General features: G+C 48.2%; 1 protein-coding gene across 3 annotated transcripts in view; it reads left to right on the top strand.

The window, feature by feature from the left end:
* Window positions 1–16,953, top strand: part of LOC139050482 (spondin-1-like) — a 231,909-nt gene that overhangs the window by 200,511 nt on the left and 14,445 nt on the right. For all 3 annotated transcript variants that reach the window (XM_070526918.1, XM_070526916.1, XM_070526917.1), the window contains 6 exons: window positions 788–939; window positions 1,734–1,991; window positions 3,969–4,191; window positions 9,719–9,884; window positions 12,809–12,995; window positions 14,575–14,776. In XM_070526918.1, the coding sequence (XP_070383019.1) occupies window positions 788–939; window positions 1,734–1,991; window positions 3,969–4,191; window positions 9,719–9,884; window positions 12,809–12,995; window positions 14,575–14,776 (1,188 nt within the window). The remainder of the gene's footprint in view (window positions 1–787; window positions 940–1,733; window positions 1,992–3,968; window positions 4,192–9,718; window positions 9,885–12,808; window positions 12,996–14,574; window positions 14,777–16,953) is intronic.

The raw sequence follows: 16,953 nt of genomic DNA, 5'->3' as shown, positions 1-16,953 counted from the left end.
AAAAAGCTTTCTTACTGCAGCCACAATAAGAACAGATCAAAGCACCACTATCGGGACGGCGAAGTGTTGTGTTCCCCATTGAACCGCGTCTCATTCGCGCGGGCCAGCCTACGTGCGCTGTTATATTTTCTCACATTCTGGCCGCGAAAGTTCGCTGGCAATCGGGTTTAATTGCGAAAGCTCGATCCGGCCCGCCGTTGCACCCTACTCCCTACTCTGCCGCAGCAGTCCACGGGCGGCGAGCGTAATATACTGACGCCAGATGCAGTCCCTAGGCTGGCAGCGCCGCCTGGAGCCCATAGTTATCTATCCAGTAACGGGAGCGGTCATTGCGTGCGAGCCGGTAGGGAAAACACCGTGCCATCCCCGCGTTGCTCCCGGGAGCACACACGCCAGGTTCGAAATGCTTCCACCCCTCTCCCTCCTCCGCCTCCCTCCCCCCGCCCGTCTCCACTTCCCCTCCTTCTCGAGCTATTCGAGGTTTCGTCAAAGGGTTCGAGGGAGGGTGCAGGGGAAGAAAGGGGGACGATGCTCTAAAAACCATCCGTCACGCCGTGTTTAATGAGCTGCGCAGGAGAGCGACATGGTTTCGCAAATGCGCTCTGTGAGTGCGTCGATGTCTGCGCCTGTATCCCTCGGTCTGTCTCCGGGCCACGTGCGCGTCATTAATAACGAAGCCACCACCTCGCCAGCGATGGGAGGGGGAGCTATGGGCTGTCACTCCTGGCGTGTGTTGTATCTCTCCTTCTCTCTCTCTCTCTCACCTGTTCCCCTCGCGTCCTTACAGACGAGTGGCTGACCCATTTTTCGGACATAATCGGTGCCTCGCACGCGGCTGACTTCAAGATGTGGGAGTACGAGGGATTCGCCTCGGAGGGAGTCAAGAGCGTCGCCGAGCACGGTGCCACCAAGAAGCTCGAGTCGGAGCTCAAGGCCGAGGTGAGGCGCAGCCGGGACGAGGGAGGCTTCTTTATAGTCTCACCCTAAGCGCATTCGCGATAGCGTTATTGCTTTGTCTTTGTTTCTTCAACGGGATAAAAAACAAAGAAGTATTTCTCGTCGTGTGTTAGTCGTATGTTTAGTGACGCCTACTTCCTTTCGCTTGGCTGTTTAATAATGTAATATTTACAGAATACTAAGCAAAAAATAAATATACAGTCGAACGCCTTTATAACGAAGGGCTTGGGACCTCCAAAATCATTCGTTATGCAGGTCATTTCGTTGTAGAGGAACTCGACTGCATAAAGTATTGTGCTAGTTGGCATATATATGGATTCTTCGTGTAGTATCGCAAGACTTCTTGAAAGTGACTGTCCCTGAAGTACCCGTGAATGTATCTGTAAACACTAGAAGATTTTCCTCTGTAACTGTTTCTGGCAATGTGGAATGTGCTATATTTGAACTTCTGTGCCGCTTTTTTTAAACTGCGGGTGACTGGCTCTCATGATCTGAAGTGAAGACGCTAAAACGACGGTGGACGAAGAAGGAACACACACATGCACACGCACAGGGCACACTGGCTCGCGTTTCTTCCAGTGACCTGCTAAATAGTTACAAGAGTTCACTTAACTATTATCATTCACTCATATAACAATTCAACGTCGCTGAAACCAGCGACATGTGTATTTATTCCCAACATTTCCAACAACGTAATCAACCAACTAATCATTCGAGCCAAGTGTCTTTTGCACGCTTTAATCTGCCTCGTTCCTTCACTTCATGACGTCACGCAGTCGGGCAAGATCCGGACCATCGTCAAGGCCCGTGGTCTGTGGTACCCCAACGTGAACGGGAAGACGTTCGCCGTGTTCCGCGTGGACAGGAAGCACCACGTGATGTCCGTACTCTCCATGCTGGGCCCAAGCCCGGACTGGATCGTGGGCGTCAGCTCGCTCGAGCTATGCCTCAAGAACTGCTCCTGGATCACCGAGAAGACCATGAACCTCTACCCATGGGACGCAGGGACCAGCGAGGGCGTCACATACGTCATTGTGAGTATAGGTGGCGCTGCAGTGCTATCTGCAGGCGCGAGTATCGTTGCATATCTCGTTACCGGAAGTTACCCTACTTAACCGAACTCAGCGGTCGCCGCGCTCTCTTGTGACTGTTTAGTGTAGCACTGTTAGCAATGATATAGTTGCGAGAATGCTAACAAGTGAAAGTCAGCAGTGTTGATGCTTAGTATTGCGGTCATAGTCGCCACCGCCATTATAATAGAAGTTGAAGAGAGAGAGAAATAAAATAAGAAGTGAGGTAAATCAAAATCACTTACATGGCACGAGGTCTGTCGACTCTGCTTTGTGACGCCATGCTACTAGGGCCGATTGCCATAGAATCTACTGAGAATGCTGTCGGGTAAGCCGTGGTGTTTTTGACGTCACCTATTTCGTCACGCCTGGCCTGGCAATGGAAATTTTGGCCCTAGTTGCATGACGTCATAAAGCAGATCGCACAGGTCCTGTGATATTTAGGTGGAGTTGGATAAACACACGGTAATTTCTGGTTTGCTGCCCTGCAAGAGTGCGCGATAAGGAGGTTAAACAGATGGCAGGGAACGACAGAAAAACAAGAAATTCATTAATTTAGATATCTAACTGGCTGTATAACAATACTGGTGGTACTATAGTAGTTGTTATTGTAGTCGTGGTGACAGATGTAGCTCTATGGTGGTAGCTGTAGTAGTATCATTGGCAGTAGTGGCTCAAGCACCAACGATACAATGAGCGACAGTTCGAAATACTAATAATACCCGGGTTGACTGCCAGTTGAACTGTTTTGTTGAACTGTTTGTGGAACTGTCAGTTAAACTGGATTCTACCTAAAGTGAGCTGGATTTATGCCTTCTAATGCAGCATTAAATCGTAACATGACCCAAATGACAGATTCGGTAATTCGGGAGACCACTTGTAACGGGATCACTTTCATACGAAGTCCCAAGCCAGTCTAACCATCCCAAGTCGAGCCTTATCCTCATTACACTCTTAAGGCCAAACTACACGTATACGCTTGCCGACGCGGGAAAGCTCGGGCCCGCGCCCCTACTACGCACGCGCAGATGGTGCGGGACAGATCGCACGCGTCGAAGCGCGACGCGAGCACAGACAACTTCTCCTGACAAATATGGGTGTTCTGGCTGCCGCACAAAAATACGAAACGGTGTCTACTAACGCAAAGGCAGTGAGCGAAGTGGGCGCGCGCTGGCGCGCGTCTTGTAGGTTGAATCCGCCATTGCTCGCGAGGCGCGGCAAACGCAAGGCGCGCGGGCTCGAGCTTTCGCGTGCCGGAAGGCGCAGATGTAGTTTGGCCTTTACATGGGAATACTCTCGCGGCATTTAAGCTTATGCAGCAGGCCTTTACATGGGAATACTCTCGCGGCTTTTAAGCTTATGCAGCAGGCCATTACAGGGGAATACTCTCGCGGCATTTAAGCTTATGCAGCACACCAGGTCAATTGCGAAGCTGCAAGACAGCGTTATGTATTCCTAGTTGATGTTAGGAGCAGGAGGTATAGAGCTGCGCGCACAACATATACTGCGCTATCTCCTAAAAAAAAACACAAATTTTAATTTGTTTTGTGCACATTTCTTGCCTTCTTACCGCTCCTTTCTGCAGTGACGATGGGCCGAAATTACGTATAATAAATAAATAAATTGTTGCGATGTGCAGATGCTGGCGATAAGATGCTGTCCAAGCTCGCTTATACCCATAGGCCCAACACAAAGCCCTACTGCATCGTCAGCTCTACACACACACAGAGAGAGAGAGAGCGAGAGAGAGAGAGATTTATTGCGCGAGAGAAGCTGACAGGTCAGGCTGAACTATTGTGTATACAATCCATCACAGTCGAACATACCTTTCCTTTACCAAGTACAATCAAAGTCGGCGGCGGTAGATAATTCGCGCACAGTTCTTGCTCGTCCGATTCGACACGATAACGCTCCTCGACTGCATACCCATGCGCCTTCCAGGGTCAGCGCGAAGCCACATCCCCCCAGCAGCGGATCCAGAAGATCTCGTCGAGCCACCCGCACCACCCGGACTCGCCTTTCTACGACCCCACCGGGGCCCCGATGAAGCCCGTGGCCCGATTGACGGTCACGAGGCAGCGTATCTACGAGAAGTCGTGCGACGAAGACGTCGAGCCCAACACGCCAGCGCCGCTGGAGACGCCCTCTCCCATCGACCTGAGGCGTGAGTGATATCAGCGCTTGCCGCGCGCAATAGGCTTCACCTGCTATGCGGCCACGGAAAGCGTCCCTTGACTCGTAAATATTGTTACGGTTCCACAAAAAAACTGGCTGTGGCTTAGCTAAGGTTAAGCCCAGGATGCGAAGCATACTAGCCTTTATTTTAACGCGACAGCGTTAAGGAGCTCGTGTCGCAGAAAAGCCGGTGTCGTCGGCGTCGGCTCAGGCGTGCGGCGCTTGCTCAGGCACACATTTCGTTGTCGCGCCGAACGCTGCGTTGCTCGACGCTCACCGCGTCCGATGCGGGGCGCGTAGTCGCTGCGCCGTAGCAAAGCCACCTAGAAACAGTCTCTGTAGCACGCCGCAACCTTCGCTTCTCATTCCAACGAGCAGCTCTGTCTTCAGGAGGCATCTCACCTCGTGAGTGTCTAGCAAAGGCAAGCGCAGCTGCTTATATACCGCCGCGACGCCGCGAGTTGGAGCCCCGTTTCTAAACGGGGCTGTGACGTCACGGTGTCACGTGGTATTGAAGGCGACACCGCCGCGCCTGAGGAGCTGGGTTGAGCTCTAGTAATATGCTTCGCATAAAATATTGTGCAACAAGTATAGGCGCCTTGTGCTGTCGTTTCCCTAGGTCTCGCCCTTTCGCTGCGCTTTAAAAAAGTTGGTCAAGATGGGTTTGATGACTAATCAAAGTCACGCTTAGGCGAGAACAGGCAATCGAATGACTTTTTTTATAACAAAGCACACGAAGCCAACAGTGATGCCAAGGAAATAACAGGGAGTATGCACGTGACGTCACCGTATGGCCACTTTTGTTTTATTCACAGCTTCACGGTGCTGCTGGAGACAAGCGCATGGAGCCTAAGCTCAGCTTTGCGCCGTGCTGGTTGTGCAACAATATAGCGGCTTTGATGACATCAGTGCATAGCCCCTGGGAAAAGAGGCACGAGAAAATACCTTGTGATCCATGACGTCAAAGGGACATGTACGGCGGAGTTGAGCTCTTGGCTAACAATTCAAAGATGAACAGATAATTACCCGCCCTTTATTTTCTCCGCGACAGTGCAAATTAAATTGCACCCTTAAAGGTGAATAAGGGTGTAACTCATTTTATAAGTAACCCTGTTGCACATTTTTGGCTGTAAGAGTGTCAGTTATAGACAGATTTGCACCTTTATTCACTTTTAAGAGCGTAATTCATTTTAGTGTGCTATGTTACAGCTTGCTTGTTAACTTGCCTGCCCCCTTAGTCATTTGTGCGCGCTGTAGTGCACTAAGTATTCATCAAGCCTTTCGCAGGGTGCGAAATGAGCACAGTTGGAATTCTGGAGGAATAATGTGCCAGTTATACTCCGTTGAGTGTTTTAGGTGATGATCTCCCCGTTTATAAGGAATATATTCCAGTAATGTGCAGCGTCTAACTGACTCGCATCTCGAAGCGAGGTAAGAGCAGTTTTGGGACAGAAAGTAGTGACCACGGCTCGCACGTGACCCCAGTATAAGTTTCCTCCCATTTCCGGCCTCGGCTACAGCGTACAGAGAATGCGATTGCGCCATGCTTGCTGCTGTGGTGATTCCGTCCAACAACGAGAAGTGTGCTCGAAGAATAAAAAAATAACAAAATCATTCCGGTAAACTTCGATTTAGTTCATTGAAAAGCTTTTCACTGTTAAAGGCTAGCTAGGTGTTTGGCCTGAAGAACCCAAAAAATGAAAACCCAACAACTGCGGGGGAAGAAATAAAGAACAAGTCGCGCTAACGTCGGCCCTATTATGAACCACTGGAATACTGAGCGCCGCATCAATCATATCGATCTATTCTTCTCCATTGAATCGCAATATGGAGTACAGAAGCGTTATAAGTGTTGTTTTCTTTGTAAAGTGTGCATTATGGTGTTGACCTTCCTCTATTTGTGTTCTTTCAAGCGACCTCGGAAAATATATCCGGTAAGAAAACACAACAAATTTCTGACCCCTTTTTTTATTTCTGCATTACTGAGTTCTGTCCTGCGTATTTTTTTTCTGAAAACTTTGGAAATAAACTGAGCAATGTTCACATCATGAATGACGTAGAGCTCGAATTGAGCTGGTGTTCATCGGTCAACTCTTTGTAGGGAAAAAAAAATCAGTGTGTGTAGCGGACGTTTAAAGAAGGGTTTCAAAAAAGTTTCTTGAATGGAAACACTTGAAAAGTAAACTTACGTGTATCGATCTATATACATTTATTTAATGGGGGAGGAAGGGGGGGGATAATGTTACCGTAGGTCCATATTCCACGCCAGAAAGCTAAATAAAAAAAACCTAGACAGCTGACTGAATTAGTGTTTGCTAAGTATACGCTTGCGTGTATGTAGCAAGGCATTCCAAGGTTCTGAGATAACCTGCCCGAAAGAACTAAGCAACCACGCAGACTTGACCACATCACAGCCGACATCGGTATATTTAGCCTGGTCGTTAGTATGGGAAACACGGATTAAGTTTTCTCCAAGAATATTCGGCGTACGGATTCTTCAAGCACATGTTCTGATATAATTGTGCGTTTGGAGGCTCAAGTTCTTCGAATCGTTTATTCGTATGAAATACCAAATGTTGGCAATCATGGTGTCACCGGATAATCCGCTTGCGCAGAATTGTGCAGTGATCAAACGGTGATAATCAAACACGACATGAGAGCATTCCGACAGTAAAGCACTCCTCTGTAACGGTTGTGAACAGTACGGCTCAAAAACCGTTGGTGATGCCTTTGGCGATGCCTATGGCGACTTTATCTCTCAACCTCAAGGCAACATGATGGTTATGTGTTTTATGGTCCTTTATTTGTATTATTTATTCGTTTAAGTACACCGCACGTGTTATGTAACCTACCTCATTGCTTTAATACGTTCACATGGCTTCGCGTCTTCCCCTGATCAACCCTTTTACCAGCAGTTTCATCGAAATTAAAAAGTCATACTACCAAACAAATAGCAGTGCTAACAAGCGTCACTGTTTGATCATTAACAGCAGGCAATAGCAGGCAAACGCTTAAGTTCTCCCTTTCTTTCCTACTGCGCAAAGAATGTATACCACAGATTTAAACAGGTCTATAATGGAACGGGACGAACGATTGTCACCCATTTCGACCCAATTACGAGATAGAAGAAAAAAGAAACAATGTAATATGTCTGCCATCTCTTTCCCACATTCACTAACCTAACGACATACGAAACGAACAAACGAATAGATGGGACACTTGGCTTAGGCTCAGCTTACAGCGTTCCTCAATCACCGAAAGTTGGGACCCGCGTTATATTATACACGGGGGGCCGGCGAGTTGTCTCTAGGCTACCGCAACAAAGACGGGATTAGGGGGGAACACAGCTGCCGCCTCAGGTGCGCCAACACGTCCCTTAATCCCTGCCGTAATCCCCCGGATAATTGCTTGCGTTCAAGCTCCCATGTAGCGCCATCCAGAACGTCCCTCCCTATGCACTGCGACGAATATCATTAGTCTGATTTTTGTTTGCTTCTTAGCTGACGTGGATTGCAGGGTACCTGATCTCTTTCCCTCGAGTTGATTAATTCTCGCGCATAAATTTTGCGCTTACGGCGGAGAAAGACGGGGTGTGTACAGCGAACGCTTCGCGCTATTCATCGCAAAGCCTATATACGTCGGCGAGCATGCCCGGATATGTGGTAATATCGTAATTGCGAGCAAGTAGCAAATTGTAAAAGAATCCGCCTTTCTTTTCTTTTTTTGTCCCCACCCTTTCTCTATACCGTTTACGAGTACCGTATTTTTCTTGCTCATCTTATGATCCCCTCAATACTCCATACTCTGATCCCCTCAATAACCTTGAGATTAGGGCTTTTCCTTGACACTTTTGTAACATTGTACGCGGCCGAACGAGGGTTCAGCGATTAGCATGACGATATCCCGTCAGCTTTTCTGAATGTGTTTGAGTCAAGTGTTATCATTACTCCTGTGGGACCTGACAGAATGACCGGGCAACTTGTCACTGTTATGTGAGATATCTTTGGTTTTGTTTTTCGCACTGCGCTTGCGAAAGAGCTATACTATAGCATTCGGGGACAGTATTCACAAAAAGGTTAGGAGCAAATGCCATGGCCAATTGTGATGATGCTGATGTTATTAGCATGTTAATAAACAGCGTACTAATTATGTTAATGTTAATATACACTATACTAATGATGCTAATGTTATTAGACAGTTTGTCAATGATGCTAATGTTATTAGACAGTATGTCAACGAAGGAAAACCTATGAATGCGGCCCAATTGGCCGGCAAGGAGGCACACTTGCGGTCCATATTTGCGCAGGCAGAAGCACTACGAGTGGATCGCAGCCTGTGGTCATCATAGCTGCGCGCGTATGCCGTGACCTCTCCATAACAGTTTCTCACCTCACAGCATGCTCGATACTGCAGGGCCTAATATTTAGTCAGTCGCTTATCGGAGGCGGCGTTCTTCGGTTTGGTTACCAGGCGACCAATATGGCCAATCGCCGCTGACAATCAGTGCCTGACAAACCCGCGGTGACTTGCACATTTTAGATGAAGCCACAAGCTCGATACGTGTCGGCCATCACTGGGCTACAGGCACGCTGCTTCCGTGTATCTGCTGCCGGCTACTTTTACCGTCGCGCATGTTCGCATGCTGCCACCGCCAGATCGCGCTGCGTGACAGCATGAATCAGCCGGCGTTTCTGTATACGCTCCTGCGCGCGTAGAGTTTCCTAGACAAATCACTAGATAGAACTCTGGCGCCATTGTCCACGGGATCAGGAAGCTTGGCAGTTCGGCCAGCGTGAGAATGATGGTTATAGTACGTGGGTTTGTCTAAACTTAGTCCTTCTGGCTTCAAACGGCTTTGTGACTTTGAAAACTGATTTATTTTTGACAAAATATTTGCGTTATAAAAGCCACAGTTCGCATAGATTACGCGTGTTCGTGGCACATCGTTGCCTTTCGGGTTTAGGAAGATAGGATTGCTTCGATATTGGAACCCATAACGACAGATAAAGCAAAAAATTACAAAGCCGCAAGAACGTCCGAAGCCACGAACACGAAGATCAGGCGAACCCATGTCCTAACCATAATTGTCACGGTTAGCTGAACCATCGCAGCACCCTATAGTAAATTTACTCGAAACTTCTATGCCTCACAGGCACTATGGCTGTGACTGACAGGAATAGTGCCTGTGACCGTGCCTCGGGCTCACAGGCATGCATGCCCGCAGGAACACTTGCCAATCCATGGTATCCGCGCGCTAGCACGTTGGTATCGTTACCACTATAATCATCATCATCATTAGGATGTCGAGGAAGAAGTGCACGTTTGTGAGTACCAGAGCTATAGCTGTATCCTCGGTCCAGTGCGTTGCGCATCTTCTCGGTGTAGACGTGTACGGGGCACAGTTTGTGGTGCGATAAGGATGAGCCCTACAGGGGCCACCCAGACAGCCAATCAGCGAACACGCGTGCACGCTCTCATTTCTTTGTTTTTTTTTTTTCTATTGTCACGGTGCACAGCCGAGTGTGCCGTCACCGAGTGGTCCAGCTTCGGGCCTTGCAGCGTGACTTGCGGACAGGGCGTGAGGACGCGGACGCGCAACTTCATCATGCGCGACAAGGCGTTCATGTTCAACTGCAAGACGCAACTGGTCGACCGGGAGGTGTGCGAGATGGACTGCGCCGGGTGAGTGGTGGCCTGCGTTATCAGACGCACGCCTCTTCGCATCGCGACTTCCCAAAGTGATTAACAGACTTAGATGGGATAGTTGGTTGCTGGCTTGATTGAACAATGTTGTATAACGGCGCGTTTTGTGGACAGGACGCAGAAAGAATGCACGCGGGACATTCGCCGGGCAGTCGTCGGCGACAGTCCTGTGTGTATTCTTTCTGCGTCCTGTCCTCAAAACGCACTGTTACGACCTTGTTCCATCAAGACTTCTAAAAATTACGTTGTGCACGTCCCTTCGCAACGTCCCAAAGATGCCACTATTCTGTCCTGTCATAAACTAGTTCATGTGCAGAGATTGAGGCATGAAATTTCGGCTACTGCCTTGCTTTCAGTTTTGCAGGAATTACTTAAACGTGATCAGTTCTATACCGTAAGGATAGCTTCCCTATTGAACAACTTGTCCATAGTGAAGTGAGAAATACTTAATTGTCTTAAAACGTTGCGAATATATAACCTTAAATTTGGCATGGCAGAATTAGTTTCTCTGTTCCGCACATTCCTGGTGAGTCTGTTGGCTTCCTCGTAACCACGTGGGTTAATATAACGTAACTATACAGCAACCCACTGAAATAACGTACACCTCAGTTTTTGTCCAGTGGCGCTCTCGAAAAGTAGCATCGCTATCTGATTAGCAAGCTTTGTCTTATTCTTCTTATTCTGGGAATTCTGGCAAACTAGAATTGTGACTGTGGCGAGAGGTAATGTTGCTTTTCATGCGCGAAAAAAATACGGTACATATGTCACACGATATTTAGTGTACATAAGAGATGGGCTTATTACTGCAAATGTATACATAGGAACACGGTATCATTTTATTGTGGACGCATATGTTTTATTATTGTAGGCGTGTGTGAAAATGTAGTAGTCTGGGGCCTTATTCACAAAGACTTTTGTTTTTGAGAACTTTTTTGATTGCTCGGCAGCCGTCGCTAAGAATATATTGGCTGTCCGTATTCGATTATTTTTGTTCTTACGAGCTTTACTAGCGTAAGAACATTTCGTGAATACGGTCCCCGATTCCCTGAATTCACTATCTGCCACACAAATTGCAGCTCGATGTTCCTCAAGAGGATAGACTCACTTTTTCTCTTTCTTTTTTTCGAGCCTCTGCATTCCCTAAATGTGTGTGGCTAGAACAACATTGATTTGATTATTCCGCGATTCTAAGCTTCCACGAAACAAGAAGACAGTGTTCAATGGTAGTGTTCACCGGAACACTGTTCCGCCAGCGGAAACACATCGTTGCAATCAAAAACTCGAAGTATGTCAGTGAAAAGAAAGGCTTGGCACAGCAGCAAGCAGGAGGCTTGGCCAAAACAATCAGGGTTGCATGAGTGTGTTACATGACTGTCAGGGAAAACACGGGGAAGGCGGGAGATGTAAATTCAAGACGGTTAGCAAAACGAGAACAAGGTAAAAGCGGGATCCAACGTTTCGACAAGTGGATTTGTCTTTTTCAAGGCCCAGTTGACAGTCCACTTGTCGAAACGTTGACTGCCGTTTTTACCTTGTTCTCGTTTCGCTCATCGTTCCACATGACTGGCAGTGTGACAAATAGCTAGCTGGAAGGTCCGAACGCCACATCTGCTGAATGAAGCTTGCGTTGTTCCGTAGTTTACCGTTATGCGGGCTTCGACAAGCTGCATGTGACGTCACAAATGGCATGTGCAGGCTTCGTGTCATTTGCACGGCCATCTGTACCTCCCAGCATTGTATTATTTACCCAATGTTTTATTACAAAATTTTTTATTTACAAGCTATTTCCACGTTTCTGTGCGCCTAAAATTTAGAGTTACGTCAGGGGCTCGCTCCAACTACGATGCAACCATTTGACAGGGCAAAATAAGAAGAGGAAAATGCACTATTCGAAACTGCCGCTTTTTACATAGAAGCAGCTTCTATATTGAATTCACTCTAATTAAAAATAATTTTCATTTAGGACCAAAGAGTTACTTAATGTAGAAATTATTTTAACGTACAGGTAACTTCTACTTAAAGTTACTTCCCAGCAATCTGCCACAATTACTCACAGGGGACCCTGATCATAAGGCAAAAACTTAAGTAAGGATAAAAGCGGATTGGAATTCATACGGCCGGCCATACCAAACTCTCACTGGGAGCGCACTACTGTGGTTGAAAAGCGCACATTCATTGCACTCTGCTCGTGCTAACATATGAGGCACAAACTTCGAGACTGACAAAGTAGCTCGAGAACAAGTTTACTATCGCGCAAAGAGCGATGGAACGAAAAATATTAGGGATAACGTTAAGACACAGGAAGAGAGCGATGTGGATCATGAAACAAACTGGAATAGCCGATATTCTAGTTGACATTAAGACAAAAAGTGGAGCTGTACCAGCCATCTACCGCGTAGGGTAGATAACCGGTGGACCATTAGATTTACAGAATGGGAACCAAGGGAAGGAAGCGCATAACTGGAGATCGCGGAAAGAGGCCTTCGTCCTGCCAGTGGGCATACGAATAGCATGATGATGATGATGATGATGATGAATGTGACACTGAAGCTTTACAAAGGTAATCGGGGTCAGAGTGGATGTGGAGAGTGGTCAGCGTGCCATGTATAGCAAATGTGAATTGTACCCTGTACTCTCACCCTAAATTCTTTCCGTTCTTTTTCTTCTTTTTTTTTAACTGTACCTTTTATCGAAATCTGTGCTTGATTGTTGTCTTCAGTCGTTTTTATCGCGTTGACATATCATGTGTGAATTGTATGCCCCCCCTCCCCCCTATGTAATGCCTTTCGGGGCCTTTTCACAACAAATAAATAAATGTGTGTGCATAGACGGGGAGCGCCCCCTTTCGTGCGACGAGCGCACACTCTCACGTGACCGGCGCACACTCTCACGTGACTTGCCAGGGGTGTGAGCTGCGAGACGACGCCGTGGAGTGAGTGGAGCGAGTGCAGCGTCACCTGCGGCAAAGGCGTGCGCATCCGGCAGCGAAAGTACAAGCAGCACATGGCCAGGAAGCGCTGCACGCTCGATCTCATGGAGAAGGAGATGTGCGTCGCCGACATGCCCACCTGCAAGGACGCCCCCGAAGTGGTGCGTGTGTCTTTTCCACTCGCTGCTGTCGCAGCATGTTCACACTCTATGGGGAAAAAAAGAAAACTAGGGCCCCGTATATATTCACAAGTGAACATGCCGGGCCCCACATAAGAACCAGGCCATGTACATGTTTTTGTTTTCTATTCGTTTAAAAATCTGTATAAGTATTAGTAGAAGTATGAGGATTCCAAAAGAAGGGAAGCGTAGCAGGGGGCGGCAGAAAGTTAGGTGGGCGGATGCGATTAAGAATTTGCAGGGACGACATGGCCACAATTAGTACATGACCGGGGTAGTTGGAGAAGCATGGGAGAGGCCTTTGCCCTGCAGTGGGCGTAACCAGGCTGATGATGATGATGATGATGATGATAAGTATTTTTCTTTAAAAGGACCTCCATAATGTTCACATGGAGGTAATATGTAACTTGCTCGTATTAACGCAGCAAGCTGGGTGAGTTGGTGACTGAACATGTTTCTAGGGGTTGGCAGCGCAAAGTACCGGACGAAGGACAAAAGGAAGTGTACGTCCACTTCCTATTGTCCTTCATCTAGGTTGCGAACATATGAGACCCTCACATTTTTTATAGGATTATTAGACATGGGGTGTGCGGTTTTTCTTTTAAGTTTAGGACATTATCAGGTGATTTTACTCTAGCCTGAGACGCTAGCCAAGCGTTCTATTTCAGAATGAGATGGACGGAGTGAAACTGTGCCACGTCTGTTCTACTGCTTATGACTTGTGAAAACACATGTACTGCCTGAATAAGTTTAATGGACCGCGTCCTTTTTGCTGCGCCAAACTTCAGTGCGCAGACGCATCCACCTGTGTGCAATAACAAATATGTACTGTACAACCCTACCTTAACATTTTAAAAACACACCTTGAAAAGGCAGAAGGAGCCCTAACACAACCCATATAAACTACTTTATCACAGATGCCCGCTAGTTTCAATCGATCGGAGAAATAAGTTACATTTCTATGTCCACAAGATGACCCAGGGTTCTTCAAACCAATACTATACCCACATCGTTCGAGCAGACGATTGTCACGATCACTCTACTCAAAGAAGACATTACTAAGTCACAATTTATCCATAGATTACTATTGATGTGTATAAATCGTTTGAAGACAGAGAATGCTCTGGAATCACATTCTAGGAACACGGAATGAACAGCCTCAATATCTTCCTGTGCTGGCACATCCCTTCTCCCACACTACGTTAAATTGGCGTACAAGCGTGGCTATGTGTCTCACGTTATAATTAAATATATATGTATGTCACTTCAAGCAAGGGAAATAGAAGTACATCACTTCGTCATTCGTAAGGTCATGCAGGGTCCTTTTCAAACGATTCTTAACCTCTAATTCGTGTGAGCAGAGCATTGCCACGGTCACCAGTCAACAGTGATGAATCACCATTCATCGATAGTATACCGCTGCTGCGTATATGTCGTTGACGACAGATAATGTTCTCGGAGCTCAGCTTGAATACGCAGGAATCAGTGCCGCCAACACGTTCCCGCTGAGGTGCAACTCCCCCAACTTGTTCCTTTTCTGGCCGCGCGCAAACACTCGCAGCTGGACCCGAACTGCGCGGTGACCCAGTGGGCGGAGTGGTCTCCGTGCACGGCCACCTGCGGCAAGGGAATCAAGGTGCGCACGCGGGCCTACCTGAACGCCATGGCGGCCGCCATGGCCATGTGCAACGTGGAGCAGATTCAGAAGGCCCCCTGCATGGCCGAGAACGCTGACTGCAAGATCGACAGCCAGGAGGCGCACGGTGCGTGCACAAGTTAAAACCCTTTAAACTTCGTAAAGTAGCGCCACGCTTTGAGGAATGCCGGCTCCTCCTCGCGCGCTCTGGCCAAGGCCGACGCCGCGTCGCTATTGGCCTAATGGCATCACGTGGGCCATCGCACCTTGCTTCAGGGCCATTTTTGCTCGAGAAGCGTCTACGAAGTGGCGAGCAGCGCATGTTGGCGCCTTTGCTACACTCGAGCAGTGTAGGTGGCGCCACGGTCGCGGAGGGAGCATGAAAGAAAGGAGAAACGAGGAGGTGTGAAGGCGGAGGAGTAGAGTGTCGCTACTTTACGAAGTTTAAGGGGTTTTAACACGGGTTGTGTCGGACTAGAATCACTGCCCCCAGACAGGCATGAGAGAATTGACGTTTGCACGAGTCGGCACAGATGCATACTAAAGCCCCTGAATTTTCCAAAAGTAGCGCCATTCTTAGATCTTTCCGCCACCCCGCTCACCCAGGCGCTTCCTCCTCCACTCCTCCTGTCGCCCCAGCCTCCTCCGCTCCCCCATTGGCCAATCTGTGTCACGTGAAAGCGGGCCCCGCGCTTTTGTATATTTTTTTCTTTCCGGCGCAGAGCAGGCGCCGCGCTTTTGTATATCTTTTCTTTCCAGCGCGCTGCGACCCCCAATCTTGGGCCTGCGACCCTCATTCTTGGGCCTGCGCGACGAAGTACGGCAAGCGCTTTGAAGGAGCGCGGTAGTTTTATACAATGTGTTAGGGCCGAGTGCTTAATTGCGATGCCGTGCTGCTGCGCCTACGGTTGCCACAACAGACCCAGTGACGGCAAAAAGCTTTTTGTTTTACCATCCGCCGGGCGCAACGCAAAACGAAGAAAAGTGTGGATTCACAAGATCGGGCGGGCTGACTTCGAGCAAGTGGCAAAGAACGCGCGGCTTTGTGAAGTGACACGGCTCCTCGAACCTCTTCTTTTGACGCCCGTGTCAAAACGGGCCCGTGTCCAGTGCATTGGGGGTGCGTTAAAGAACCCAAGCTGCAAAAAAAATTAATCCAGAGCCCCCATTATGGCGTGCCTAGATCGTGGTGTTGGGATGTAAAACCCAAGAATCAACTTTTCTTCTGTGTTGTGTTCCTTGACTGTTCCAGTTAACGCAACACTGCTTCGTTGTGAAAACTTACAACGCAAAAGAATACAGACGCACGTAGTATACAGAGATAAAATTAGCACTTCAACAAAAGTGTTGCTGGTGCCAATGAGGGAGGGGGATAATTATTTTCTGAACCTCATTCCAGTTGTCCCATCAAGTTCCTTCTTTCTTTTCTATCAAATTCTAACCATTTGCACTGTAATAAATAAATAACGATTTCATATGCTGGTACGTTGTTAAAATTATCTATACCGCCTATGTGTGAAAACGTTGCTCATGGCCACCACTACCTGTGCATGAGCTACGTACATCTGTAAAAGGCGCGGAACAGAAACGGCCCTGCTGCCAGGCATTGCTGACCGCAGACAGTCGGAATCTCTCACGCGCCGGCCGAACAAAAGCATCCTGCAGGTACGTAAATTAACCTACGAAACCACGTGCACATACTTTCGCGCTGTCAAAACCTGAAACTCTGGTAATTACTCGCGTGTCTGAGCACACCGCGTGCTTGTGTCGTGTTTCAGCAACACGAACTTTCAACGTGCGCGCGCTTTACGCCTTAAATACGCCTTGAATAATGGTGCTTTTCTCTATTTCTTCCGCAAATCCGACACGACATTCTTAAGGCCAGTTACCGACTGACAAAGCAAGATCTAGATTGAAAAAACTGCTCCGCAGGACTCGAACGAACTTTTCCGCGGATTTCCTCCCGTAGCGTGTTAGCCGTCGTCTGCTACGGCAGGCCCACCACCAGCGGCGCCACCGTCGAGGCCGCGCCGAGCGGAGGAGGAGGGAAGTGAATGGCGCTACTTTGGGAGATTGAGGGGCTTTAATGCATACCGGCAAGAGCAGCGCCATCTTTATACCGGCGTCATATGGTGCACTTTCGATCGCGATGGAGCCTGGGTGGCTCCTCTGCGCAGGCTGAGGAAGGGAGTCAATGGCAATGAGGGATTCGATCCAGATCGGTCTCGATCGGGGCCGAATTTTTCCCGTGTGACAAATACGAAGAATGAAGTGCTAACCCACGGTGATGTTCTTTCTTACTAT

Source organism: Dermacentor albipictus, chromosome 10, assembly GCF_038994185.2.
Source record: "Dermacentor albipictus isolate Rhodes 1998 colony chromosome 10, USDA_Dalb.pri_finalv2, whole genome shotgun sequence".
Lineage (NCBI taxonomy): Eukaryota > Metazoa > Arthropoda > Arachnida > Ixodida > Ixodidae > Dermacentor > Dermacentor albipictus.
The sequence above is the reverse complement of the archived record's forward strand: the minus strand, read 5'-3'. Positions and strand labels throughout refer to the sequence as shown.